At 37.5% G+C, this 27,733-nt stretch overlaps 2 protein-coding genes across 4 annotated transcripts in view; one reads left to right on the top strand and one right to left on the bottom strand.

The window, feature by feature from the left end:
- Positions 1 to 2,343: 2,343 nt before the first annotated feature.
- Positions 2,344 to 6,219, top strand: LOC306854153 (uncharacterized protein; the record flags this gene model as incomplete). Its single annotated transcript, XM_079391972.1, has 4 exons — positions 2,344 to 2,743; positions 4,991 to 5,080; positions 5,185 to 5,256; positions 5,336 to 6,219. 4 exons carry the CDS (start codon positions 2,344 to 2,346, stop codon positions 6,217 to 6,219), a joined length of 1,446 nt encoding a protein of 481 aa, XP_079248098.1.
- A 3,909-nt stretch (positions 6,220 to 10,128) lies between these two features.
- LOC306854588 (rab5 GDP/GTP exchange factor-like) overlaps positions 10,129 to 27,733 on the bottom strand; it is a 48,122-nt gene continuing 30,517 nt past the window's right edge. For 2 of the 3 annotated variants that reach the window (XM_079392731.1, XM_079392733.1), the window contains exons 9-17: positions 25,618 to 25,728; positions 17,170 to 17,354; positions 16,945 to 17,081; positions 15,073 to 15,251; positions 14,847 to 14,931; positions 14,130 to 14,262; positions 13,953 to 14,044; positions 13,305 to 13,561; positions 10,129 to 11,845 (exon numbers count right to left, since the gene is read on the bottom strand). In XM_079392731.1, the coding sequence (XP_079248857.1) occupies positions 11,468 to 11,845; positions 13,305 to 13,561; positions 13,953 to 14,044; positions 14,130 to 14,262; positions 14,847 to 14,931; positions 15,073 to 15,251; positions 16,945 to 17,081; positions 17,170 to 17,354; positions 25,618 to 25,728 (1,557 nt within the window). In that variant the 3' untranslated portion in view covers positions 10,129 to 11,467. The remainder of the gene's footprint in view (positions 11,846 to 13,304; positions 13,562 to 13,952; positions 14,045 to 14,129; positions 14,263 to 14,846; positions 14,932 to 15,072; positions 15,252 to 16,944; positions 17,082 to 17,169; positions 17,355 to 25,617; positions 25,729 to 27,733) is intronic. The other variant, XM_079392732.1, reaches the window with a different exon arrangement.

Genomic DNA, 27,733 nt, shown 5'->3' with positions numbered 1-27,733 from the left:
TGCTATTGCCAGTGTTTGTGCAATGGTTTGATTGATTTTTCATCTTCTCTCAGCTTCACAATTGCTCGTTTTTCACCCATAGACACCTCTCTGGTTTTCATGTTGGTTACACGTCTAACTAACTATAAATGCAGTCTGCACGGATCTGAAACTGAGCGCAGACATTCAGTGCTATTTATTGTTTGAATAATCAATTAATAGGACACACCAGGGCAACAAAACACACCTGTCAGTCACATGTTCCAATACTTTTGGTAACATGAAAAATGGGTGGGTTCAAACAAAAGGTGCTATCTTCTAAGTTGTGTATCAGATCCAGATGAAAATACCTGTAAATAAAAGCTGAAATGTTAATCTCTCATCTCATATTCATCTTGTGATGTCAAACCTAAATGTTTTCAGTCTACAGCAAAAATAAAGGAATTGGCCTTACTGTTCCAATACTTTTGTACAAAAAGAAACCTGACTGTTTCTGTCGCATTGTTCACGTTTGCTGCATCGCGTAAAGCTATCAGTCCGCTGGGAACTCTATGCCGACGTCCGCGGGGAAATTAACGGCGCCATCCGTGACCAACGCAAGTCTGCCGCGTTGAAAGATTTTTTGATTTAGAATGAAAGTAAAACTGCTTTTTAAAATATGTTTGTACACAACTGATGATTAAATGATAAAGTGCTCTTTAACAGACATCTGGAAGCCGTACTGTATGTGCACTATGAATTTGTTACCTTCCTTTCAAGATCTAAAAATGTATCATTAAATGATCCCATGAAACTCTTACTGTATATTATAAGTGACCTAAAGGCATATATGATAGGGTTTGGTGAAAACAAACTTGCATGTTTTTTATTGCACATTTATGAGAATTTAAAATGGGAACTTTAAAACTGAACTTTAAAATGGGGTCTTCTGGAAAAAAGGCTGGGTTTTATTTAGTTCCAGGTTAGTTTTATAATTTTTGTTGTTTGGAACATTTTTGTTTTATTTTCCTTTTTAAGATTAGCTTTTGTAATTAGTGTTCAAGAAGTTTTAAAAAGGTAGCATAAAGGGATCCAAGGGATCTCCCAGTGGGCAATTGATGTTGAAAAGACATCAAACTGACATCAAAATTGACCTCAAAAACTTGTCATGATGTTGATTTGATGTAAATTGAAAGTCAAACATATTGGCCTACATATACATTAAACCAATTTATGGGATTAACTTCCTATTTTCACCCAATTACCCCTGGAAGAAATTTCTGTCCAAACTGAATTAAAAATGATGTTACAGCATCTTGATCAAGTCTTGACTAATAACTGATTAATCAAATTAATCAATGTTTTCTGAAGTGATACAATCACTTTATATGATGAATAGACTGATATTAAGTAATTATTTACTCTCAAATCATATTAAAACATTGATCAATTCATGTATAAAGAGACAAAATCAAATATGGTGACAAACCAGTAACATCAAACCTCATTGGTTCTTGCACGTCACTTGACTTCAAGCACCAATGGCATTTAATGTTAGTTGACGTATCGCCATATCTAATTTGGATCTATACATGAGTTTTTTTTATTTGATTTGAGTGTCTCTCTTTTTCTTGTCAATACTGTTGTTTCATTAATGTTTATTTCGCATGCAACTTAACTCTTTCCCTGTTTTTGAAAAAAGTTGCCAGCCAACGCCAGTATTTTTAATGATTTTCATAAAAATTTCATGGCCCCTGGAATTTTGTTGTATGAATATCTAAACATGCAATACATGAAAATAAAGAGGAAAGCCACTACTAAAAAAATCTGTTTTATTCTAGCTTCATCCATTCTTTTTTAATCAACACTTGAATGTAGGTAGGTTTCATAAAAATGCAACATTTTAAGCAAAAGGCTGTGAAAATTTATCAAATACTACATCTGAATCATATTAATTACAATGATCAAAGCAAAGATGCCGTAGATGGCTTCCATCAGTCCTTTACCTCTTCCTGGATCAATATTTCACTCGGTAGCATTAGGCACTTTTCATTTATATGGGGTTAGTGTTGATGATCGCATTACTTTTCATATGCATCTGCTTACATACGCGATCAGTCGTTTCTGTGTCTTCCTTGTCTGGGTTTTTGATCGGGACATTCTGGACTCATTCAGGAGATGCGTAATAGCACCCCCGAGTGTATAACAGCGAGAACATGGATGCCCGGAAAATTCTGTGTTTGGCGGGGAAAGAGTTGATCAATTGCAATTAAACAAATCCTTCTTTCACCACCTTTTATACATTAATGTTTAACAAATTACAAGGTGATGTTTGGTCCAGTCAGGCTTGTAAATTCTTATTCACTCTTTCTCTACAGACAGAAAATGGGGATGATCTTTGAACGCACTATTTTCATAACTGTAATAGTACTGACCTTTATAACCCTGTGTGACACCATCAAGCCCACTCAGAGGCCAAAGTACCAGTACACCAAGAAACCCCCTCGAGAGCTGGTCCAAACCACTGTTTATGCAGGCAAGCCTACGGTCACCGCACGGATTGTGGACTACACCAAAACAAGAGAGCGCTTCCCTGTGCACGTCACAGAGAGCACTACAGTTCCTGCTGACAGCTATATCGACTACCCTACAGACACCACCGCATCTCCCACCACGGCCAAAGACAATTACACACTAGACTACAATGAATGCTACTTCAACGTCTGTGAGTGCTGTCTACAAGAGAAAGGCCCGCAAGGCTTCAAAGGAGACATAGGACTCCCAGGTCAGCCAAGCGAAGTCATACATTCTGTACGTTTTTTTAACAAAACCGGGCCAGATTTACTAAACAGGGCATATTAGTGTGAGCCATTAAGGTTCTGCGGGTGAGCTACTAATAGATGCCGTGAGCTCATGTCAAGTCACCTTTATTTATATAGTGCTTTTAACAACACAGATTGTGTCAAAGCAGCTTTACAGTATTGAACAGGAAAATAGTGTGTCATAATGCAAAAGGACAAAAGTAAACATTCAATTTTCAGTTAAAGTCAGTACATCATTGATTCAGTGAGCTCATATCCATATTGACCAAAGCAATCTACCAAGAACATCGCAAATTAGTGTAGGGTCACAAAACAAGCAGAGACTATGATAATTGGGTGCTTGTAATGTACCAACAACACGTGCACAATGGGTTAAGACAATGGGTTGTTTTTTGGGTGATAAATAAAAGGCACAAATACCAGTATGTTAGTTTTGCACCTTGCATGATTCCATTAACCCCTTAATTGTCACGGTCGACTTAATGCACTTTTTATTGTATTTTTAAAAAAACTTTTAGTGGGCTCATCCCCCTAGAGGGCAATGTCAATTTACTACAATAATCTATAATCAAAGCTTTTTATAATTTGACAAAACATATCGTTGGAAAGGTATGATTCGTAAGGGTCATCTTTGGTGGTTATTTTGTGATAGAATTATTCTTGTGATAGAGATGTATACATTTATGACGGGAAAATGCTTCAAAAAAATTAAATGGAGTTTGGGTGTCAGCCAGTGGCTATTTTTGGTATAACGCCTAAATAAAACCTCACAGGAACTTTTTATACCAACTTCAAATTTGGAATATAACTTATTTAAACATATGGTTTTGATTTTATAGCAAGAGCTGTAGATTTCAAAATATTTTATGAAATATTTATTTTATATAAAATAATTTTTTTTAGTACAGTACATTTCCTTTACATTAAGCTTAAACATCTATAACATTTATATACTTCATTAATCTGAAGAATGGGGGAGGGGCAGTTAAAAGGTTAAATATTTTTCTCCCATAAGCGTTGCATCTGAAAGGGAAACTCCTACAAATGAATACCCAGATAGCAACATAGTGTCGGCCCAGATCCGGCCCACATCTGGCACATGTGGAATGATGATCTGGCCCACATGTAGCGTGGAATGATGGCACTTGGGCGGACCGCTCCTGTTAGCCAGATCTGGCCCAAAAGCAGGCCATAGCAATGCCACATGCCAGCCGAGAGCAAAGAAATAAACCACAACTGGACCTTATCCGAGTCACAGAATCTTTGTATATTAAATATGGAGTCATGTCAGTCTTAAGCCCATTGATGGCTAATTTCGCTGGTACTTGTGACTAGTGACAATAAAGGGTTACTACTACTATTAACAAGCAGAATCACTGAAGGAAAGAAGAGAACAGTAAAAAGAGATGACCAGAAAATCAACAACAACAACTGACTGCAGCCACAGCCTTAGATGAAATCAGCTGAAGATAAGACATTAAATCTCTGAAGATCTCAGCAGAAGTCCCCACTGGATGCAGCAAATGCCTCGTTTATAATGGGTTTTATTGTTTTTGTGTCATCTCGCTGGGACACGGCATCACAACAAGGTAAGGGGCGTAACATTTCCGTCTCACGCTTGAGGTATTCGGCCAATCACAACGCACCTGATAGCTGGCCAATCAGAGCACGCCTCGCTTCTCAGAACGATGAGCTTCGTAAAGATCGATGCGTTTCAGAAAGGCGGAGCATAGAGCAGCAACAATAATGTACAGTATGTGGAAAATAATGTGATTTTTGAACCTTAAACCACAAACACATTGCATTACACCAAATACACAAAATAATGTTCTTTTTAGCAACGTCATATGACCCCTTTAAATCCAACATTTGTTTCATTTGAAGTCACCATAATGGTGATAAGTGTATTGTATCATAACTTTTTTTACAATAAGTTTGTCTTTGCTGGCTGCTTTGATGGTGTGTTTATCAATTATGTTACTATCTCGGTATTCTATAAAGGTCAGCCGCAAAAGTAACCATGCCCATGTCTTAACATCGCTAATGATTCACTGCATGTCTTTAGAAAATCCAAACAGTAGACTTTTAATTATAAAAGAGGGTTTGCTTTGGTACAGGTTGTTGGTAAATCTGGCCCTTAGAATGTTTTTTACCGTAGGTATGTGGGGGAAAACCTGGCTTCTGTCATGTTGTTTAATGCCATATTGTAGGCCCACCTGGAGAAAAAGGAGCACCTGGACCCAAAGGTATGCCGGGCCCAATAGGGCCAAAGGGCTTTTCAGGATCTAAAGGGGATAAAGGTACATGCTTGAGCAGTAGAGTATATATGGACATTATCCTGGTTATTTTAACTGTAATCTTGGTGATAACATGCATGTTTGAGATTTCCTATTGTTTTCAACAGGAGAGAAAGGTGATCACGGAAACATAGGACTGACTGGATCTCCAGGCATCCAGGGAAAGGCTGGAATGAAAGGTGAACACTGTTATCCATTAGGTCGCTGCACATTATACCCAATAAAGATGAATAAATGCAATATATTTGTACTAAACAGGTGAGATGGGTATAAAAGGTGAGAAGGGTGCAGCTGGACTGCCAGGATCCAAAGGTTCGAAAGGAGAAAAAGGAGATTTGAATTTGAATGCGTCAAAAGGTGATCAGGGAGAGCCAGGCAAAGATGGACCACCAGGACCCCAAGGCATGTCTGGTGAAAAAGGTGAAAAGGGTGATAGAGGAGAGTGTGGTTTACTTGGAGAGAGGGGCCAGAAAGGTGAGCCAGGTGATCCTGGACCACCAGGTGTGCGTGGAGACCCTGGTCCATCTGGGCAACACGGCATGCACGGGACTCCAGGAATCGCCGGAGAGCGCGGGGAACCAGGAATTCCCGGAGCAAAGGGCGAGCCAGGAGCACGGGGACCACTAGGAGTCAAAGGTATGAGAGGTCTGAGGGGAATGAAGGGTGACCGCGGCCCCCAAGGGAAACGTGGAGACCAAGGCCTACGGGGACTGAAGGGCTCAATGGGTCAAAGTGAATCGAGAGTACGGTCTGCTTTCAGCGTCGGCTTATATCCAAGCAAGTCTTTTCCCCCATCGGGATTTCCAGTTCGCTTCGACAAGGTTTTATACAATGGAGAAAACCATTACGACATAGTCACGAGCAAATTCAACTGCACCTACTCAGGAGTTTATGTGTTCTCCTACCAGATCACGGTGAGAAACAAGCCACTGCGTGCTTCTCTGGTGGTGAATGGGGTGCGTAAGGTACGTTCGAGAGATACCCTACAGGGTCAAGACATTGACCAGGCATCCAGTCTAGTGATCCTGAAGCTGGATGTAGGAGACCAGGTGTGGGTAGAGACACTGAGAGACTGGAACGGTGTCTACTCCAGCAGCGAGGATGACAGCACCTTCTCTGGGTTCTTGCTCTATCCTGACTAACACCTTCTTCATGGCTAGATCTTGAACTGAACTTTACATGACATGGACATGGTAGAAATTTATGACCAATTACAGTAGATGTAGTGTTTTTTATCATAGAAAGACAGAAGTGTACCGTTTAAATGAGTATTAAAACGAGTATCCCATTTTGTTAACCACATCAGATAGGCTAATTTGATTTCAACATTAAATCTGAACAGAAAAAAAACAAACAAACAAACAAACATCGAAACTACATATTCTCAAAATTGTCATACAGTGCATGGTTTGAATCATGTGTGATTTGAATGATTCTGACGATGTTTTCGTCATGTGCCATTTAAGCTTCTTGTTGATTGGTTACATCAATGAGCCTCTACGACATATAGACCGGTATATTGAATTTTCCACTGAACACATTATTTTTCAAAGAGGCATCATTCCATAAACAGTTCATTACTCAGAGGGTCAAAAAATAAACAAATTATATGTATGAAATACAAATCACAATGTAGGCTTTGGGTTGATGGGTTTCTGAGCACTAAAGTAATAAAATCAAGCAAAAAATATCACTTTGATTAATGCTTCACTTTCCTCACTACAATGTCAGGAAACAAAATTATGGTAGCACTTTAAGGACCAATTCTCACTATTAACAAGAATACTAGCATTTTGGCTACTTATTAGTACCGGTACTTTTCACAAGTTCGCCTGCCCATCCAGTCCTGTTGGTTAATGGTAAACGATCTTGGCTTGCTGTCCTTAATGGAGGCTCGAACACTATTAGTTAATAGTGAGAACTGGACCTTAAAATAAAGTGTGACCAAAACCACATTTAACTCTGAATCTTGCTTTAATGCAGCAGCATCAAGAAACTGGCTGATGGATTCATAAGAATCAAAAATGACCTAAAAACGATGCTTTTTACAAAGACAGAAATGAAGTGTGATATGTCCCAATTTTAAGTCCTGTTCCAAAGGCTAATGGGCTATTTAAGGCAAAACAAGGAAGCTCATTTGATTTTTGAAACAGGAATAAAAATTAAATATCGTAGCCACTTACATTATGAGGTCAACACCAGCCTCAGGTCCAGATCCAGAATTCTCACTTTGCCTTTGCAGGTAAAGTATAGTATATGTCCCAGCATCTTTTTTTCAAACCTGATGTTATGTGTGTGTGTTGGAGGACGAGGTAGGTGCCAGCCAAGTGGTGTTTTCATGATGTAGCATCCTATAATAAGGCCTTTCTCATTTACATGCAGCTGGGTGTTACATCCTACAAAACAATGACCTGCCCAGGCACAGTCTCCAACTGGGGAGTGTTCAGTTCACCTGATATAAAACATTTAATTGTTACACTCAGTGTAAATCGAGATGGTTTGTCTTACCAATTATGTAAAAGCAGAAATAAGACATTTTCATTTTACCCACTCTTGAGGTCTTACCTCAGAAACAGTCACATGAGTTGGAATAAACTGAGCAGAGTGCAATTTATGACCTTGCATCCCTGAGGTAAACGCCACCATCTCAAGAGTCAAAATAACTAAATCCAACTGCTTACGACTACGACGCTGAAAGCTAACCTCTATTGCAACAGGACTGTTTTGAAAGTGACATGTCAGTATGATTGTATGTTCTGTCACTGAAGGTGTAGCTGGTGTCCACAAGAGCACCCATCCTCCTGGGAAAAAAACCAGTACAACAAAGAAATTCAGCTTTTAGCACATATATTAAATGCATAAGAAAATATGAACTAGACAGCTGTGGCCTATGCGGTGTAAGAATGACTCGCCCTCATGAACGCTGGGATAACTGTCCAAAGGTAAGACACTGTTAATCTCCCCACACTATTTCATTACAAACTTGATTGAAGAAATAGTTCGCCTAAAACTGAAATTCTGCCTGTGAAATTACAACAATATTTCAAAAGAGAAAGAATCATACAGTTTCTTTTACAAAAACTGTCTTTTATAAAAACGACTATTTTTGAAGTAAAAAAAAAAAAAAAAAAAAAAAAAAGTATGTGTATTTTCAATTAACTGAACGTCAGTAGCTGACAAGGAGGATTCTGAATTAGGTGTATGCATTAAACCAGGCCAATTTAAATGGATCAAGTTTGATTTCACATCAACAGAAGCACCATTTAGGAAGGTTTTAATGTTACAATGTTCTGCCTTCATGAAAACAGTTCTCATATGTCTATTAATTTGGGTTCTGGAAATAAAAATCCTAATATTTGTCAAACAAAATATTGCACTCTGTTCTCAAGCTAATTGATCACACAGTCTTGATTTTTATATCTTTTCAAAGCAAATAACTCCATAGTCTATACCTTACATTATGTTTGTCTGTAAAGATAAAATGGCTGAAACAGAAAAAACAAGGAAAGAAGTAGCTCAAAAATGAATTATAAAAGGAACAGAGTGTCCAAGTTACATGTTTTACAAATTACATTTGTGACCCTGCAGCACAAAAGCAGTCATGAGTAGCACAGGTACATTTGTAGCAATAGACAACAATGCATTGTGTGGCTCAAAATTAGCAATTTGTTATGCCAAAATTCATTAAGATATTAAGTAAAGATCATGTTCCATGAAGATATTTAGTAAATATCCTTCCGTAAATATATCAAAACTTCATTTTTGATGAGTAATATGCATTGCTAAGAACTTCATTTGAACAACTTTAAAGGAGATTTTCTCAATATTTAGATTTTTTTGCTCCCTCAGATTCCAGATTTTCAAATAGTTGTATCTCAGACAAATATTGTCCTATCATAACAAACCATACATACATAAATCTCAATTTCTCAAAATATAATTGACCCTTATGACTGGTTTTGTGGTCCTGGGTCACATATAATCAGCGTACTATAATAGAAACTACAAATCACAATTTGGAGTAATAAACCTGCTCTGCTGTGGTAATGCCGGGCTGTGGGACAAATTCATATCACCTGTTATTCGGATGAAAACCATCTTTCTAAATTGCAAAATGAAAGTATGCACAGAAAGCAAGCAAATAATGTTTCCACTTTACAGTGCGAGTTTACTACCGGTGAATCTCTCGTTTGCATAGTGTTAAATATATTAAATATAATCTTTTCATCTGGCCAGCTGTAGTAGTGAATAAGCAGTAAAAGTTTTCCAAAACTCCTACTTGTAACACTGATTTCATACGCAAAAATGTTACCCAATCATAGCAGTGGCTGTGTACATTTAAGTCTTAAAGGAGACACGTCTCTTTAAATCAGTAAAGAAAATAGACTTTTATTTTTCATATATTTTTGGTATTTTGGAGCCGATGTATTAATAGTATCTTAATAGTTTGACAGATGGACGGAAAGCTGCTGCTTGTGTGAACAGCAGATGTGGTACATTTACCAGAAAGAGTCAACCTGGCAATTTTACAGTAACTTACCAAGTTTAATGTGTGAAAGCGGCTAATGTCTTCATCTGGTCTTTCCTGTATGTTGCTTTATCACACATTTTGGTCAATCCGGTCACTGGTAGACAGCACTACATACCAGATCCAAAATGTTTTGAGCTTGTCCAACTATATTAGGAGGTGGTTGAAAATGAAATGACCATTTGTAGTGCAAACACTCATCAAACGCTGCACTGAAACAAGGGGTTAAACTGTGAGAATTACATGAAGCGTTAAATAATCTGAAACAGCTGGAGAAGCACATTCATACACACTTCTTCAACCTGTCACATCGTGTGATGCTCATTTGAAGTTCAATTATTATAGGCACTCCATTTAAAAAAACCTGACAATTGTGCTTAAAAAAAAAAAAAAAAAAAGGACAAGAAAAAAAAAATCACATGTGTTTAGATTTTAATGAGGTTTGGGAGAAATGGTGCACTTTCTGTGTGTTTTTATTTTTTTGCTTTGTTTCATTTCAATTTATTTTTGTGCCTTTTTTGTCCCAAAACTCATTTTAATATTTGGTGGAAACAAATTAAAACACCAGTGTTTTCTATTCCTTCAGTAGATCATTTTATTTATAACTGTTTAAATAGCATATTTCTGGCTTTATACCCAGATCATTTAGATAACTAAGTGAGGTTACAAACGGTTCGTAATGGATACCACATACCACAGCAAAATTGTATCTTTGCATGCATAAACAATATTTTTCAAAGGACAAAAGGTATATTTAAAATAATTAACTCACTAAATCAGTTTTTCTTTCATACTGTAACAGCATTTCTTCAATATAAATATGCAGAAAATAAATATATGATTACACATTTTTAAATAGTACTATGTTAAGGATTAATTTGTTATACTGAGTGAATTCTTGTTTACTAATGCGCTGGTGTCCGTTAAACCACACCTGAAGCATAACTACTGTTCATCACAGCATGCCTTAACAAATCCTAGCATAACAATGACCACAAGGTCACTTCACACCGGATTCACTCAACTATACTATTAATAGGGCAGCTACCTGTATATAAAGTTCACCCACACCAGTGCTGTACTTATTTTTCATTCTCAATTCAAAGGAACACTAATGCCAATAATAATGGCCAGAAAACTTAAGGAAGTCGAGTTGAAGCATAAGTTGACTTAAGTTCCAAAGTTAAGGAAAAACTGAAACATTATATGTACTAATAAGTGATGTATTCTCATATTTCAGTGAGTTGCATAAAGCAATAAAATCAGTGCAAGAAACAATAAATTTAAACAATTTATAATTAATACCCACCATCTGTCTAAATTCACACTCTTCTTGTCCAAATGAACGGAAAATTTTGAAAGGAGGCCAAGAAGAGAATCTATATTATTACATCACAAGTGAATCTCATGAAAACATTCCCAGGCCATATTTCACCCCAAAAGCAATAGAAATTATGCTTTTTTTTGGCATTGTAACATTATTTTCAAAACAGCATAAAACATTTCTCTTTTTCTTTGTAATTCTCATTCTCAGTAGTGATTCTCACTGGATTCTCAGTAATGCAGGACACCACCATGACATATAAATTCTTTATAATATCAAGTATTGTTTGTATGCTTTTTTTCACAATACCGAGAAAAATCGTAACGGTCCTAAAACTAGACTTCAAATTCTTTTCTTATTATTTGTTTTAATTTCAGAGTAAAATATAAACCTATGACTGCTGGTCACCCTATAAAGAACCGAAGTGTGAATGCATTCAGTCCCATTACAGGTACAGAGACCATCACTAACCTGCAGACGGAAGAACTGTGGCGGGGAGAATCAGTTGTTGTCAGTCTGTGCCCAGTTAAGATGGGAGCTATCCAGCGAACTTCTGCGGCTGTAATGGAGGAGGCAGGCTGTCGCCGCCTATGTTGTCCGAGTCAATAGTGAAGGTGGTGGAGGTGTGTGTCCTTACAGCAGGCCCTTCCAACATGCCCAGCATTGAGAGCTCCTGGCCTTCGCTCCATTCGATGAGGTCTGTCTCCAGCGGCCGCGTCTCCTCCGCTCTCCTCGGCTCCAGCTCTGGTTCTGCCGTGTGGTTCTGACCTCTGAAGCCGTTCTGTGAGCTGTGGCCGGATGAAACGGCCTTGGGACCCGGCGGAGACGATGCACCGGACATGTAAAGCTCAAAGTCTTCATGACTCAGGTTCAGCGACTGCGCATCAAGCTTCTCGATGAAGGCCACGGCGCAGCACTGCAACAGGAACAAGTTCAGAGATGAGCCAGTCAAGATCCTACATTACATTTATTCATTTAGCAGACACTTTTTTTCCAAAGCAACTGCCAGACACCTCTAAGAGGGAAAGAAGAGGACTTCTCATTGCTCTTCACCCATTGCTAGGGATCAGGTTGGGACTGCCATTAAAATTCCTTGTGCTCAGGTGAGCAGACCTGCACTTCAAGATACCTCAGGCATGTGATCATCCAAGAACAAAAAAGAAGGAAGGTCATGCCCACCACCTTACTTTTAAAATAAAGAACGCCAACCGGAAAGCTAATCATTTTCCATTTTTTAACTTTCTTTAAACATTAAATCAATTAAGTCATAAGTCAACATGAGAAAGGAGGCTAAATCCTATAGATTTTATATAGCCCTGCTTCTTTTTAGCACTGCGTTCATTGTCTTCTGGATTGTATTTCTACAGCGTGAAAGTATGAATTTATGCATAAACCACTTATTTTATAAAATTCCTGATCTAAGGACATTTGTCATAACATTGGCTTCAAACATTACAATGCACAAGATAACTTGTTAACTCTACAATAAGTAAATCCACTTCACCAGCTAATAGAAGTATACAGAGCTACCACAAAAACAGAAGTTCAAACACAACACTTATTTCACTGATGCATAAAGTCTATAAGAAACTATTTTCTTGAGACAAAAATTTAGTAGTTGTTAGTTTTTTTTGTTAAAAGAAAAAAACATCACATTTGTGTCTTCCTTGTGTTGGTAATAGAGGCTACAAGTTAACAATATCTCACAAATCCTCATCATCTGACAAACTCCCTCCATTTAACATAGTTTTTATTTATTCAACAATTCCTTAGCTGATGCCCCGGAATAAAACAAGCAAGAAGTCACTAAATAATCTGGTGCACCCTATGAAGAACTACACAACTAAAGTGTATAAAAAGTCTTGCATGCACCCCATAGTGACAGATATAGTCGATTTTTATTTCTGAAGACCATACTTAACGCACTAGAGTGGTTTTGTCCTGTCTGGCATGAAAAGAGTCCCTTCTCACATCTCTTTGCTCTTCTGGTCTGCAAATGTGGCTCGGGTCCCTCTGTAAATGTTCACTTGTGGGATTTTGTTTACCTGTTTTTTAGTCTAGCAGGTGAAAATGCTGCGTCTGATCACTTACTAAAATACCAGCACACTTCACCTCAAAAACACATATTATCTGAGGAATCATTTATGTCTGGAGCACAAATGCTGCAGGAGGACACAAACTGAAGTTTAACACCTAGAGGTTTCATCAGATCACTAAGAGTACTAGTATGACTGACATAGGGATGACTAAAATGGCTAACATGTGAATTTAATCCAGGCTCCTGTTAAATAATATAGTTACCAAATCTGAAAGTACTGTACTTTGTGTTTTTGCTAATAACACACGATAAGAACGAGGTGAAAGTGAATCCTTACCAGGTTAGTGAAGTAATAGCCGTCCTCTCCGCTCATGAGGCGGCTGGGGTTGCAGTAGCGGGTGATGTACTGGATGTTGGACTGTAATCGAGGCAGATTGGCCTTCAGCACGATGTAGACGAGAGTGGGCAGAAAGTCATCAGCTGAGGCGGCGGCCTTCTTACTACCCTGGACGGCCGTCATGATGTGTTTACTACACCTGGTGACACACGCCAACTTCTCCTTGGGAACCTTTTTAGAGTCCAAGTCAATCAGGTCTATTAAAAAACAACAAAATTGATTTTATGATTTTATAAACTTTTAATCAAAGCGTAATGCATTTCTCTCCTCTTAAATGACATTAAGTGTTTAGTTTTACTCAGAAACGGTGAATTATGTAAGTGAAATGCATTGCAAATGAGTATATATATATATATGTATATGTATATATCTCAAAGCAAAAAGGCACAGCACAGGCTAATTATTGCTTTAATGTTTTGAATAAGGTAGCAACATGTGTGTGCATATGGATTATTGTATGACAGCTGCAAATGTCTCACCAAATCAACCAATATTGTGTGTTTTATGAAGCAAGTTTTATCCTAAGTTCACTATACAATCTGCTTGTCTCAGCTGTGAGTGTATAATGATGCACGCATGTGTCTGTACCTGTTATGGCTCTCTCCACACTGTCTGATACTTTAGGGATCTGCTCGTCTACAGGAGCACACAGCATTGCAATGGACACCCAGTGCAAAGCCCTGAAAATACACACACACAAAGTGTTATGCTGTTTTTACTCTTCACATTTCAAATCACTTGACTAGACAAATGCTTTCAGCACACCTGATTCTCTTCTGCATGGCCAGGTCTTTCTTCTCATCATCTGTGTTGTCAGGGCAGAAGAGCTGCTTATACAGACGGCCCATCACATACCGCTCCACCTCATCCATCACCGTCTCCATCACATCTGGAGACCCTGACACACATTTACATATAACCGTCAGAAACGTGGCAAATTATCTGTTCTTATGAGACAAATAAACGCAGATGGGACACATAATCACTGGCATGTGTCAATAGAGAGATGTGTATGTATTTCATTTAAACAAAGTCCCCTGCACATGCATAACAATCTATATCATTCCACATCGTCCGTTTCATTAATTTTGCAGCTATAGGTACAACTGAAGTGAGAAAATTAAACTGTTCAAGTTAACAAGCGTGCAGGTCAAATAAACCATACTATGTGACTGCATGGGTTTATATCTCAGCATACAGACTCCCGCACCTTCCACACACATATCACAATGAGGGTGATGCTCAAGCACTGTTTTGGATTTCTATAATGTCACTAATCAAATAAACAACTTTGTGATTGATGGCACATTTAATTCTGAAAATGATACTTTGTAACAAAAAATAAATAAATGGCACTTCATGACAAAAGGTTGCCAACCCCTTATATAGTTAATTCAATAAATCTTATAAAATAAATCTAAATTTCTCTCTGATTTATTATTTCCATGAAAACAACAAACAATGTGGCTTTGCATGTTGTACCTTTTAAGTTGGTCTGTAGGTATTCAGACATGTTTTGATAGAAATCCTGCACAGAGTCTGAGAAATCTTCACCACCTACAGCCACCTGCAGCGCAAACAGAAAGAAAACATTTAGTTATTAATTTTTAATAAACATTGTTGTGCAAATTGTGATCTAATACAAAATTCTGCTTTTATTGCTTCCAAAGCATGGATGCTGGAAAACATCAGCATACTTGTTTCTCACCTTTTTGTGTGCAATATTTTCAACGAAGGCATGGCACTGTTTAAAAATGTCATATCCAGGTCTCTGGAAGGTCTTGAGGAAGTCGATGAAGTGCTGTGTCACATGGTCACGTTCTGCACAGGGCTGACGGCTGAGCGAGGCGCTCTGGCTCACGGCAGTCTTTGGAGCTCCTGCATCTGCTTGAGAACAAGAGCGAGACGGTCATGCGTGTAAACTCCATGTCACATGACTTCAAGGTCTGGAATTTCTGAAAGTCTCTTTTTCTGTGGCTAAGTTTATAAAATATTACTGCATTATACCCAGAAAAGACTAAAACTCGCTAATGTTGCATTTCACTGCATACTTCTTCTATTTCTTTCAAAAATTAACTCTATTCACACCCACGTCTCATAATTTGTTATTTCCAAAAAAGAAAAAAAAGAATGTTTTATTATCTCTCCTTTAAACCACTAGAATATGGGAATCATTTTTATTGCACCCCCTGATCAAACTTGATCAAAAAATGTAATGTTCTTTCTCAGTTTTGTGGAACAAAATGTCTAAAGATTCTTAAATCAAGGTACATTTCCTTGAAAAGCAAAATGACGACATAAGAAAAGAAGGCATGTTAATCAAAATCAAATGAGTTTATGATTAAAACAAGAATAAATATCTGCCAATGGGCTCAGAAACATCAGCTTAATTTCAAAGGGAAAACAAGTTTTCATTCCCCACTGATGGATATTTATTCTAGTTTTAAGTAAAAACTCACTTCCTTTTGTTCAATTTTCCCAGAAAACAAGACTTTATATTTGCATCTTAAGTAAATATATCTTGATCTAAAGATGTTTAGATATTTGTATTGGAAAATAAGAGAAAAACACTGTGAAGGATGCAACATTTAATGCCACGACTGTATGAATTTAAGACTTTCTGCTCTGATTTAAGACCCTTTTATGGTCTTAAATTTCTGAAAGGACGAATTAAGACTTTTTAAGACCTTTTTAAAACCCTCAGAAACCCTGTTAGGGATTGCACTCACAACTAAATACTTTAGAGCTGAGCATTACCAGAAAACAACAACACTTGACCCTCTGACACTAGCATTCTCTATTCTGTTTCTATTCATTCTACTTGTTTTCTTTTTATTTATTATAAAAATGACCCTCTAACACTAGCATTCGCTATTCTTTTGACTTGTTTTATTTTAATAAAAAAGAAAGACCCTCTAACACTAGCGTTCCCTATTATTTTTCTATTCTATCTTTTCTTTTTATTTATTATATTAAAAAAAGTGCGTACTGCATTAGGCTCACTGAGACTTATCACAGCTCTTACATATCATTGCTCTTTTGTTGATTTTGATTGCTTCTATTGTCACTGGCTAAAAGCATCTGCATAATGACTAAACACACACACACACACACACACACACACACACACACACACACATATATATATATATATATATATTGTAGCAATAGACAAAAATATGGGTCAAAATTATCAATTTTTCTTTTATGCCAAAAATCATGAGGATATTAAGTAAAGATCGTGTTCCATGAAGATATTTAGTAAATTTCCTACTGTAAATATATCAAAACTTCATTATTGATTAGTAATATGCATTGCTAAGGACTTCATTTGAACAACTTTAAAGGAGATTTTCTCAATATTTAGATTTTTTTGCTCCCTCAGATTCCAGATTTTCAAATAGTTGTATCTCAGACAAATATTGTCCGATCATAACAAACCATTCATCAATGGAAAGATTATTTTGTGGTCACATATACACTGTATATTCACAACAGAAATTGTAATGAATGTTTAAGGTTTATTCTCTCTACTTGCTTCCATGACCAAAAGAACCCTGTGTGTGACTCACTGTCGTACCTCTCCTTGCAGGTGTTTTGGGAGCGGAGGTGAAAAGCCTCTTCACCATGGGCACGCTGTGTGTTTTGGAGGACTCTGGTCGTGAAGGCGGCTCCTCGCGGCTGCTGGCATACGCCGCTTCCTCCTCTCTCTGTAGCCTGTCAGACACACAGCACCACAGCAGCTGACCACAGGAGAGCAGAATAATGCAGAGGATGAAGCTTCGCTCATCGTCCAGTCTCTCACCTCTCGGCCAGCGCTCTGTCGTCCTCTATCTGCTTGGCTTTGGTGCACCGGTTCTCCTCTCTCCAGCATTTGGAGCAGAGGCCCTGCCAGACGGCGTTACCGTAGAAACCGCATCCTCTCTTACAGGTCAGCTCAGACTGCTGGACGCTGATGCCCCTGCGCACCACCTGAGAGTTCATCCTGCGCTGAAACAAACCCCAGCCCATTCAACATGGCAAGCTGCACAACAAATATTCAGCCGACCCACATTCAAATGATCTCTCTACAAACAGATCAGTCAGTGAGTGCTGTTACGTGATCCAGACGACGCTGTCATTCATACAATACAGTGACACTTACCATTTTATTATTATAATGTCCCATCAGTTGCATAAAAACATCCCACATGAAAAAATACTATAGTGTTTTTAAACCATACTATAGTAAAGTGTATTATACTGTATACTATAGTATTTACAACACATACAGCATACTGTAGTATTAACTATACTGAACTGATAAATACTGTAGTTCTTACTGAGGTAAACTGTAGTGTATTGTAGTATAATATACCCTATAGTTGTAGAGATATTAGTACAGTACCGGGTAAAGTCATCTGTTTAGATTACTATAGTTGTTATATTACCACAGCAACAAATTAATTCAAGAACTTTACTATAGTATGGTTCAAAAACACTACAGTATTTTAATGTGGGATGGTACATATAAAAGAAGCAATTATTCAGTAGCACGGTATATTACTGCTTTATCTCTATATCATGAAAAGAAAACTGTACTCAGGGAAATACATAAGTTCATAAACGAGATCTTCAAAGTATTAATAATAATAATAATAGCGTTCTGTCTTACGTGTTTGAACAGATATCAGCTTTGATTAGATCCCAAGAGCTTAAAAGATCGTTTCCGCTTGTTTTGATCAAATTGATCTGTTGTTGACGGAAATCCCTTCACCACAGGAAGCGATGCCAGCGAATATGACGCATTTCCTGCGCGCCACTCGTCAAAATAAAGGTATTTTATAAAATAAAAGTTAATCTACTCATATGTTGTAAAATATTATCCACCTTATTTTGCAACTATAGGTAAATAAGTACAAGATGTGTCCTGTCATTGACTTTCGAGCGGAAGAAACGGAAGAAGAAGAACGCCAGCGGATACAATAGGCACCTATCAGCTTTACAAGATAAATCTAATATTCATAACGTTTGCTCCTTTATTGAGTATATATTGCTCATAGATGCTCCCATATAAATGTGAATGTATACACACACAAATATACACACATTCACAGAATGAGTTAAAGCAGATTCTAGTTCCCAGCATGCTTTGCTTCTGACTGTTATAAGAGAGTAAAGATTTTAAAATTAAATGTTATTTCATGTGTTTTTGCTCAATATTAATATAGAGGGAGATCTGTTCGTCTTTAATGTTGTATTATATTGAAATGTGTAAGTTTGTGGGGTTATCATCGTGCAGAAGAGTAGAGTCTGTGGTCAGGAAGATGATTGGCCAAACACTGTTAAATTATATATTACTTATTTAAAAAGTAATGGCTAAATATGAGCAGGCATGCTTATCCTATAGTAAACTATTGCTATATTTTAAAATACGAAACATGTATATCATAAATGATTGTTAAACATAAGAAATATATATGTCAATATATGAATGTATATACTGCACGAGTAAATATATGTTCAGTATATTTTTACACACGCAGTACCATCTCTTATCACATGTACATCTATTATAAGGTGTATTAATGCATATAAAATTACATATTGTGATAACTAAATATACTGTCACTTTTTTTTCAATATACGAAAGCGGCAATTCCTTATGTATTATTCAATACATTTACACAATATATTATTCTGTATAATTTCTACTTATGACATTTAAAATATTGATAATTCATATATTAGGAAATATGTTTTGTTATGGGCCAGAGCACTCATTTTGGCCTGAGAAAGGCTGATTGGCCAGCTGCTAGAATAACATCCGGTCTCAAACAAGTAATCTAGATGTTGATGTTGAACCTATGTCTTTGTGGGACTTTGAGGGGATATTTCATATAACAGTGGGCTATTGAAAACTACTGCACTCTTACATTTCTTGTGTCTTGGACAAGAAAAAGGAGTTAATCTTGGCCTCGGTTTGATCAGCCCCAGCTGTATTTGTACTTGTGTTTAAGCTCTCATGCCTGTACCTCAACACTGAAGAATACAAATAGAAACACAATATCTAAAATGCTGAAGAGCATGGCTGTATCTTTAGTCATTATGCAGCACAAATGCAAACTTTAGGACTAGCTTAGCTAATATGTTTCACATATTTTCAGTTACCTGTCCTGATAATAGCTCTTGATTTGTTCACTTTTCTGTCATCTGCTTAAATCATTAAAGTTGACTCCAAAAATGTTGATTATGGGAACTGCTGATCCATGCATTGCTCATAGATGTACCCTGAGGAGCTCTACAACATGAGACTGACAGTGCATCCAGTCTGGTGTTGTAGTACTTCATGGTGTATGACTTCATATGTTCTCCAAATGTTTGCAGCATTTTGCTTCTGTTTCTACCAGTCTGTGATTTAAAATTCAAAGTGTGAATGAATTTGAAAATGTGGATATGGTGTACTTACAATTACATTTATTCGTTACATCATTCAGACTGTTATTCAAAGCGACTTGAGGAACATCAGTAATGCCAAGTTTAAAGGGTGAGCTAGTATACAAGCTTTGTGCTCTGTACTGCAAGACATAACTGGACGTTCTTAATCGAATCATCAGTTCATTTATTGCTAGCATGGAGGCAGAGTCTTGTTTTGACTGTTATCATTAGTGCCACATTTCTTTTTTGTCATAAGTCATTTAAAATGCAGTCAAGATTGTGCATGTTAATATACAAACTCAGTTACTCACAGGGCAGATGAAGAGGGCGTCGTATGAAAGCGGACAGCAGACTATACATGTATATACAGCACTTTGCTTGTAATGAACAGAGATGCAAACAGGCAAGGGGGGGGGGGGGGGGGGGGGGGGCACTGCGCGGATCCGGGGCATGCTCCACACAGAAATTATTTGAAAGATATTTGCTTTGTGTGAATTGTGTGAATGAATTAGAGGTCTTTAAAACCTAGTAATGTTTTCTTTAGACATTCACATGTGTATATAAAGCACACAAACATCTGGAAACAATCTGAGGTGTGAATAAACTGGAACTTTACTTGCAACAATCAGGTTATTTTCAACAAACACGTTTATTTGCAGTTTAAAGTTCGTCAACGATAGCAATCAACCACTGAATCAATGATAAAATAGTTGCGATTGGATCACTTTTGCATCTGCAATGTTGACATTTCTACAAAGCACCATTATTGTGATCAGTGTTTGCTTTAGTTGGGCTCTTGACTCTTGTACTTTAATGTTAGGGTTTTCACTTTCACTTGTAACAATGTGCTAAAATACATTTGTTGAAACAATGGAAACTAAGATTCATTGGGATCAGGTTATGATGTCTAATCATTGGGAGGTTATTTAAATAATTGCTCACAGGTGTGTTGTGTTATTATGTGTGAATAATGTGTGATACTACAGTGCGAGATTAAAGCAGTGGCACAGCTATCATACTTATATGAATTAACATAAAATACTAAAAAATTAGACATCAAGAATCAGCGTATGAGACCCAACAATGGTGACAATCAACAAAATAAACTTTTATATTGAAATGCATGCTGGGTATCAACATAGTACAGAACTCATTCATGACTCCCAGCATGCACTGCAGTTGATCTGTTTATCTGAATTAGTTTGATGACTGTCACCATTGCTGAGGTTTGTATGATGAGTGTTGATGTCTAAATCTTCCTTTATATTTTCCCACAGTATTTTTACATTTATGAAACAGAACATTTACATCAGTAATGAAAGACTAAACACACAACTTCAACACTTTTAGTATTATTATTCAACTTTATTACAGCTTGAGACCCATCACAAAAAGTAGTCTACTTCAATTTAAAACATCTCTTTCTTTATTAAAGGGACTGTTCACCCAAAAATGACAATTTGATGTTTATCCACCGTAAAGCAAGAAGAGGAAGACACGTCATGCGCCGGCTGTTGTGTGAACGCGCTCAGGACAGTTGGACCAGGCAGCGCATCAGAGGTAAAAAACAATATAAATACTGTTCAGTTTCTTGCACAGACAGATCGTTTCGTGTCTTTAGACCTCAATGTATCGTCACGAGCAGCAGGGTATAATTTGGTTTTGTCTGTGTATGTTTTTTTCTCTCTCAAAGCTGTGGGTCCCATTGACTGCCATTATATGACTGACAGACTGCAGTTAAAAATCTTTGTTTGTGTTCTACTGAAGAAACAACGTCCCCTACATCTTGGATGCTCTTGGGGTAAGCAGACAAACATCAAATGTTCATTTTTGGGTGAACTATCCCTTTAACTTAATGAAAAGCAAGAGTCAATAGCCCAACTAAAGCAAGCTGATCACAATAATGGTGGTTTGTTGAAATGTCAATTTTTTCAACATTAATTGCGGGTGCAAAAGTGATATTAATTCAATGCCATTAACACTGGAAAATCAACTATTTTTAACATTGATTCAATGGTTTTCACCTGCTCTCTTGCTATCCGGGTAAACACTCTCACACTTTTTGTTTAAGAGAATCTGTTTGCTTCAAAGAGCCTCACAACGACAGACGATACATTATGTTTTGTTCAGAATCTTTAAAAAAAGTAAATTATACAATAGCCAGAATAAAGGCTAGAATACACTGCATGACTTTTGCTCAGGTTGATGAGTCAACACTACTTGATGAAAGTCATAGCCAGTCTGCAGATGTTGGACAGCGAGTTGACCGATTTCACAGAAAATCACTTAGAACATGCATTGCATGGCATAGCAATGAAGCGCACGACTGTGTGAGTTTACTGTGTTCGGAACGACTCGAAAGGTAGCGTGTGATCCTCAGTCGTTTAATGTATGATGCTCAGTTTTTCTGTAAACCTTTACAAAATCACTACGTGTGATGATACAGAGTGTGAGTCGTGTAGTATATTCCAGCCTTAACACACCGCAAAAACTCACACAGAACAGAAGATGACCTGAAACAACTATTCTCCTTATTATCTGCTCTAAACACATCATGCTCTGCGTGTGTCATTCAAGACAACACACCACCAACGACAGAAGCAACAACGATTCCAAGCAGCACACAACAGAGAATAACAACGCTTTTCTTCTGTATTTGGACAAGTTTAAGAAAAAAATCAAAGATGAAAATGAAAAAAAAAAACCATTCCGGGCAGCATGAAAAGTAGAAAAGAAGAGATTATTACCCAGGCAGAAATATCACTGCATGCCAAAGATTCGTGGAGAGCAGTTTGAGGATGCTGGGCTTTTCATTCAGTGTTGGGCTAGTTACTCAAAGAATGGAATATATTACTCATTACTAGTTACTCCTTTCAAAAGTAATTACGTTACTTATTACTTTCTGGCAACAGTAATTAGTTACGCTACTAGTTACATTACTTTTTCTTCACGCCCCACAAAAGTTGTAACTGTGTATCTTCCACATCAAATTCTTCTAGAACGTAACTAACAACATATTTCTGCCTCATCATTTGACCAAAATCCACTTTGGATCGCAGTCAGAAGTTATTACAAACACTCAATAGTGATTGATAGTGACATTCCAATGTTATTAATTGTCATGTGTAGCTTGAAGCTAATTGTAATTTCTCTGTTACCCATACGATTATATTTCGTTATGTATTTGATCAAATCACATTTTTTTTTAAGAAATTGTTTAATTTTTCAAAAAGACTTTTAATTATAGTAATATAATGTCGCATATGCTGATCAGAGGGATGTGGGTGGGATGTAATGCCAAAGTAAAGTAAAGCCACAACTTACACAACAGTGTTCAGATCATCTTTTTTCCTGACAAAATCAATATAATGCAATATTTCTATCTGCTGAATGTAAGCTTTTCCATATTCCAAGCTTGCCTGCTGCACTGGAGACATCACATGCATGTGCGAGTCGTGAAAATTATGAAAATACATCTAGGAATTATATGATTGTTGGATTTTAAATCAGTGGGGTTGAGGCATCAATAGTAGCTAAGTAACTAAGCTGTTTTATGGATACTAACTGGAATATTATTACTGGAATCTTATTAGTAATTAGTTACAGCAAAAAGTAATATTATTACAGTAACTAAGTTACTAGTAACTAGTTGCTGCCCAACACTGAGTATGACACATCATATTACAGATGAATTTATAAACCGTATATACTGCTGTAAACTGTTTGGGCCAGTGATGTCTAATGTCAGAGTTTATGTTCTAAGAGTAAACGACTATCAGCTCAACGCTGCTCTCCATGATGGCGTTATGTTGAAGGTAAGGAGCGTAGCAAACGCATAACACTGTTTACTGTTTACAATCATGCCACAATGAGCTGAGCAGACATGTGACACACAGTGGTACATAACAACACTAACAGAGGCAAAGAAATAAAACGTGCATAAAGTAGTCACCCTCAGTAGTATGGAGCACCTAAAATATCACTGGTGCAAGAAATCTATTTCATATTAGTGACACATATATAGCTAAATGAAAATCATATGCGTGTAATCAAAGTAGATTCTCCTCTGTCTGGAAGGTATGTTCAGCATTGAGGCAAAACACCATGAGGATACTTAACACTGCAAAAAAGCTCAGATGGCATTCGTGGCTGAACAAGTTTTAAAGGTCTAAAAGCTGAGTGTTCATGAGGGGTTTGGCAGGCATATGCCCTGGGAAACGTTTAGATTTCCCTGATCTACATATGTGCATTTTAAGACGTTGAGAAGGCAAAAATGGGACAACAGTAGCTTTAAACCATGTCAGCCTTTTTCATTGTCCTCTGTGTCAGTGGGGAAAAAACAAAGAACTAATTTAATGAAAAAAAGCATTTGGGCCTGGAATGACACAATTTGAATAGGATATAGAACATAACATTTTCATTTTTACTCTTAATCTTAAATTTAATATGCTGAGAACAGCTTCCTGTCGGTCATCTAATATTTCATAATTCTGGGTTGTCAAATATGAAATGTTTAGCTACTCAGTTACTAAGTTCATGTCTGCTTCTGTAAACAGAATAATTTGTGCCTTCTTTGAGTATTTTCTTGATCAATTAAAAAAAAGTCATAAAGTTACTGTAAAACAATAACACAACTTTCCAGACAGTGAATACTTGTTCTAAACACTGTACATCGCACATAATTTCACGTACCATCTCATTTATCTTTCAGTACATGTAACACTCAGTCTGTATGTAATTTCCCAGCACGTCTGTGACTTTTTGTTTTTAACTAAATCTACTGAATCTATCGGCTATATCACAAATAGATGGTCCTGAGTTCCTGTGTGTCACAAGCAGCACACAGACAGCAGTGTCTTGTTTAGCTCAATCCAATGGCTAGAGAGATGATGAGGATGAGAAGACACACGGACACACAGCCGCCTATCAGGATCAACTTCTGTGGGCGATATGGACAGAAAATGAGGGATTTTCACTTCAGGCCATCAGTTCATGACATCTCAGTGCTAAAAGTATTACAAACCTCAACAACTAGGTTATTCCTCCCGTTACAAACCCTACAGTAAAACACAAGTGAGAATGGAGCTCAGCTGCACTGCTCTTTTCCATGGAGAAAGTTATATTATGAATAAAATTACTCCTATTTTAGCCGAAAGCAATGGTTTGAAGTTAAAAACGTCTTAGTGATGGATTTATTTCATCTTTTGTCTTCTCCAGATGTTAACTGATGGACTGGAGTGGTGTGGATTATTGTGATGTTTTTATCAGCTGTTTGGACTCTCATTCTGACGGCACCCATTCACTGCAGAGCATCCATTGCTGAGACACTGATGCAGAGACACATCTCTACAAACCTGATGAAGAAACAAACTCATCCTAATCTTTGATGAACTGAGAGCAAGCACATTTTCAACAAATGTTCATATTTGGGTGAACTACTGGTGGCTAGTTTTTATCTGTCAGTGAATTCAACACTTCAACGATTGAGAAAACAATCTGACCCATCAGCATTAGATTAATGTTGACAGCACACAGACAAAGCTTCCCATAACAAGGAGTGGGAATGGAAAAAGGGGAGAAAGGAGCTCATGCAGGACAGACAGCAGGCACTGACTTATCCTTCACTCACCCTTCGCGCTTTACTCTGGTACTTTACAGCCGTCTTGGTGTTTAACAAGGCATCCTTAATGTAATCCACTGTATGATCCACATTATACTCTATACGGTCTATCATATCTCCCTGACCAGAGCAGGAGACGGACGGCACCAGAGAAAGAGGAAAGAAAAAGAGAAAGGTGATTTCAGAGGAGTATACTGGATTCGTTGTCTATCTCACCGTCCTGCTAGTCTTCCGGACTTTGACAGCTGCTTTGGTTTCCTCTTTGGCCTTTTCCACATATTCCTGAGCACTGCAGACATTCTTCTCTATATTGTTTATTAACTCTCCCTGAAAGAAAACAGGAAAGTACAGCTCACCAAATACTATTTACTGAATGAACGTTTTCATTGAGAATATGTTGGGTAGTATCGGTACACTGTGGTAAGTATATTTAGCCTTTTCAGAAGATGTGTTCATAATAGGGCTCAAGGTGTCACAGTGTCTGATTGTTGTGCCCTGGAATGGCCACTTGATGGCGCTCTCCCCTTTCACTGTTACATGCTATGAACTCTATTTCCCATAGTCCTTTGCCTAGTCTTTTCTGTTCTGATTATCATCACCTGTAGGTCATTTACTCATTATCCCATCACTATGTATACCATGCTCACTCGTGACTTTTGTTGCTGCAGTATTGAATCAGTTACCCTGTGTTGTTGGATTACATTGGCCACGGTTTTGCTTGCTGCTTTGTTCTGGATTATTGTTTGTATTTAATTAAACTGCACTTGGATCCAATTTTGCCTTCTCCTGGTATTCCATGACAGAAGGTGTACAGGAGGTCAAAGTTTTAACCCCTGCTGGTAGATGCTGTAATTAACAAAATTACATCTCCAATGATGGCCAATCGAAAATGTGTAGTGTATAGGTACCATCTCAGGAAAGCCAATCCAATGTTTTTCCAATCCTCTTTTATTTTTTGGCAGTTTTGCATTTATTGCGACAGGACAGTATAGACAGACTGGAAGTGAAGTGGTAGAGCGAGGGGGGTGGAATCGGTTCTATCAAACCTTTACAATTAATACAGAATGTGGATGTAAGATTAATTTTTAATGAGCCGAAAAGAAAGCATGTTATACCAACCAATAGCTGCTCGCATAAAATTCAAGGCATTAATGTTTGCCTACAAAACTACCACTCACATTTTTGTAAATATTTTATTATACATTTTCATGTGACAACACTGAAGAAATGACACTTTGCTACAATGTAAAGTAGTGAGTGTACAGCTTGTATAACAGTGTAAATTTGCTGTCCCCTCAAAATAACTCAACACACAGACATTAATGTATAAACCGCTGGCCACAAAAGTTAGTACACCCCTAAGTGAAAATGTCCAAATTGGGCCCAAAGTGTCAATATTTTGTGTGGCCACCATTATTTTCCAGCACTGCCTTAACCCTCTTGGGCATGGAGTTCAACAGAGCTTCACAGGTGTCCACTGGGGTCCTCTTCCACTCCATGATGACATCACGGAGCTGGTGGATGTTAGAGACTTTGCGCTCCTCCACCTTCCGTTTGAGGATGCCCCACAGATGCTCAATAGGGTTTAGGTCTGGAGACATGCTTGGCCAGTCCATCACCTTTACCCTCAGTTTCTTTAGCAAGGCAGTGGTCATCTTGGAGGTGTGTTTGGGGTCGTTATAATGTTGGAATATTGTGCTGCGGCCCAGTCTCTGCGTCATTATGTCACAGTACATTTTGGCATTCATGGTTCCCTCAATGAACTGTAGCAAATAGGTGTAATTGTGTACTCAATACAACCGCACTGCTTTTATTTTCAAGGCAACAGCTTTGTTTATTGATAATGAAACATTCTTAAATCAGTTTGAATTTTCTGTAAACTCATAAAAACAACACTTCAGCCGTCTCCACCTTCACTTCAGCATTTATAGACATTCTAAACTCCATTGGTGTTAAACAACACGTTTAAGGACCTACTCATTGTCGAGATCATACTCTAGATTTAATACTGTCATATGAAATTGATGTCAGTGGCGTTGAAATATTGCAGCAGAGTGATGATATCTCAGATCATTATCTAGTTTCGTGTGTATATTCCATATAGCTAAAGCTGTAAAGCCAACTCCTTGTTACAAATATGGTAGAACCATCACTTCTACCACAAAAGACTACTTTATAAATAATCTTCCTGATTTATCTCAATTCCTCAGGATATCCAGTAGCTCAGAACAACTTGATGTAACAGAAAATATTGACTCTCTCTTTTCTAGCACTTTAGGTACGGTTGCTCCTTTATGCTTAAGGAAGATTCAGGAAAAGAGTCCAACACCGT

The sequence above is a fragment of the Barbus barbus genome, assembly GCF_936440315.1.
Source record: "Barbus barbus genome assembly, chromosome: 34".
In the NCBI taxonomy this organism is placed as follows: domain Eukaryota; kingdom Metazoa; phylum Chordata; class Actinopteri; order Cypriniformes; family Cyprinidae; genus Barbus; species Barbus barbus.
This window is presented reverse-complemented; position numbering and strand designations above follow the sequence as displayed.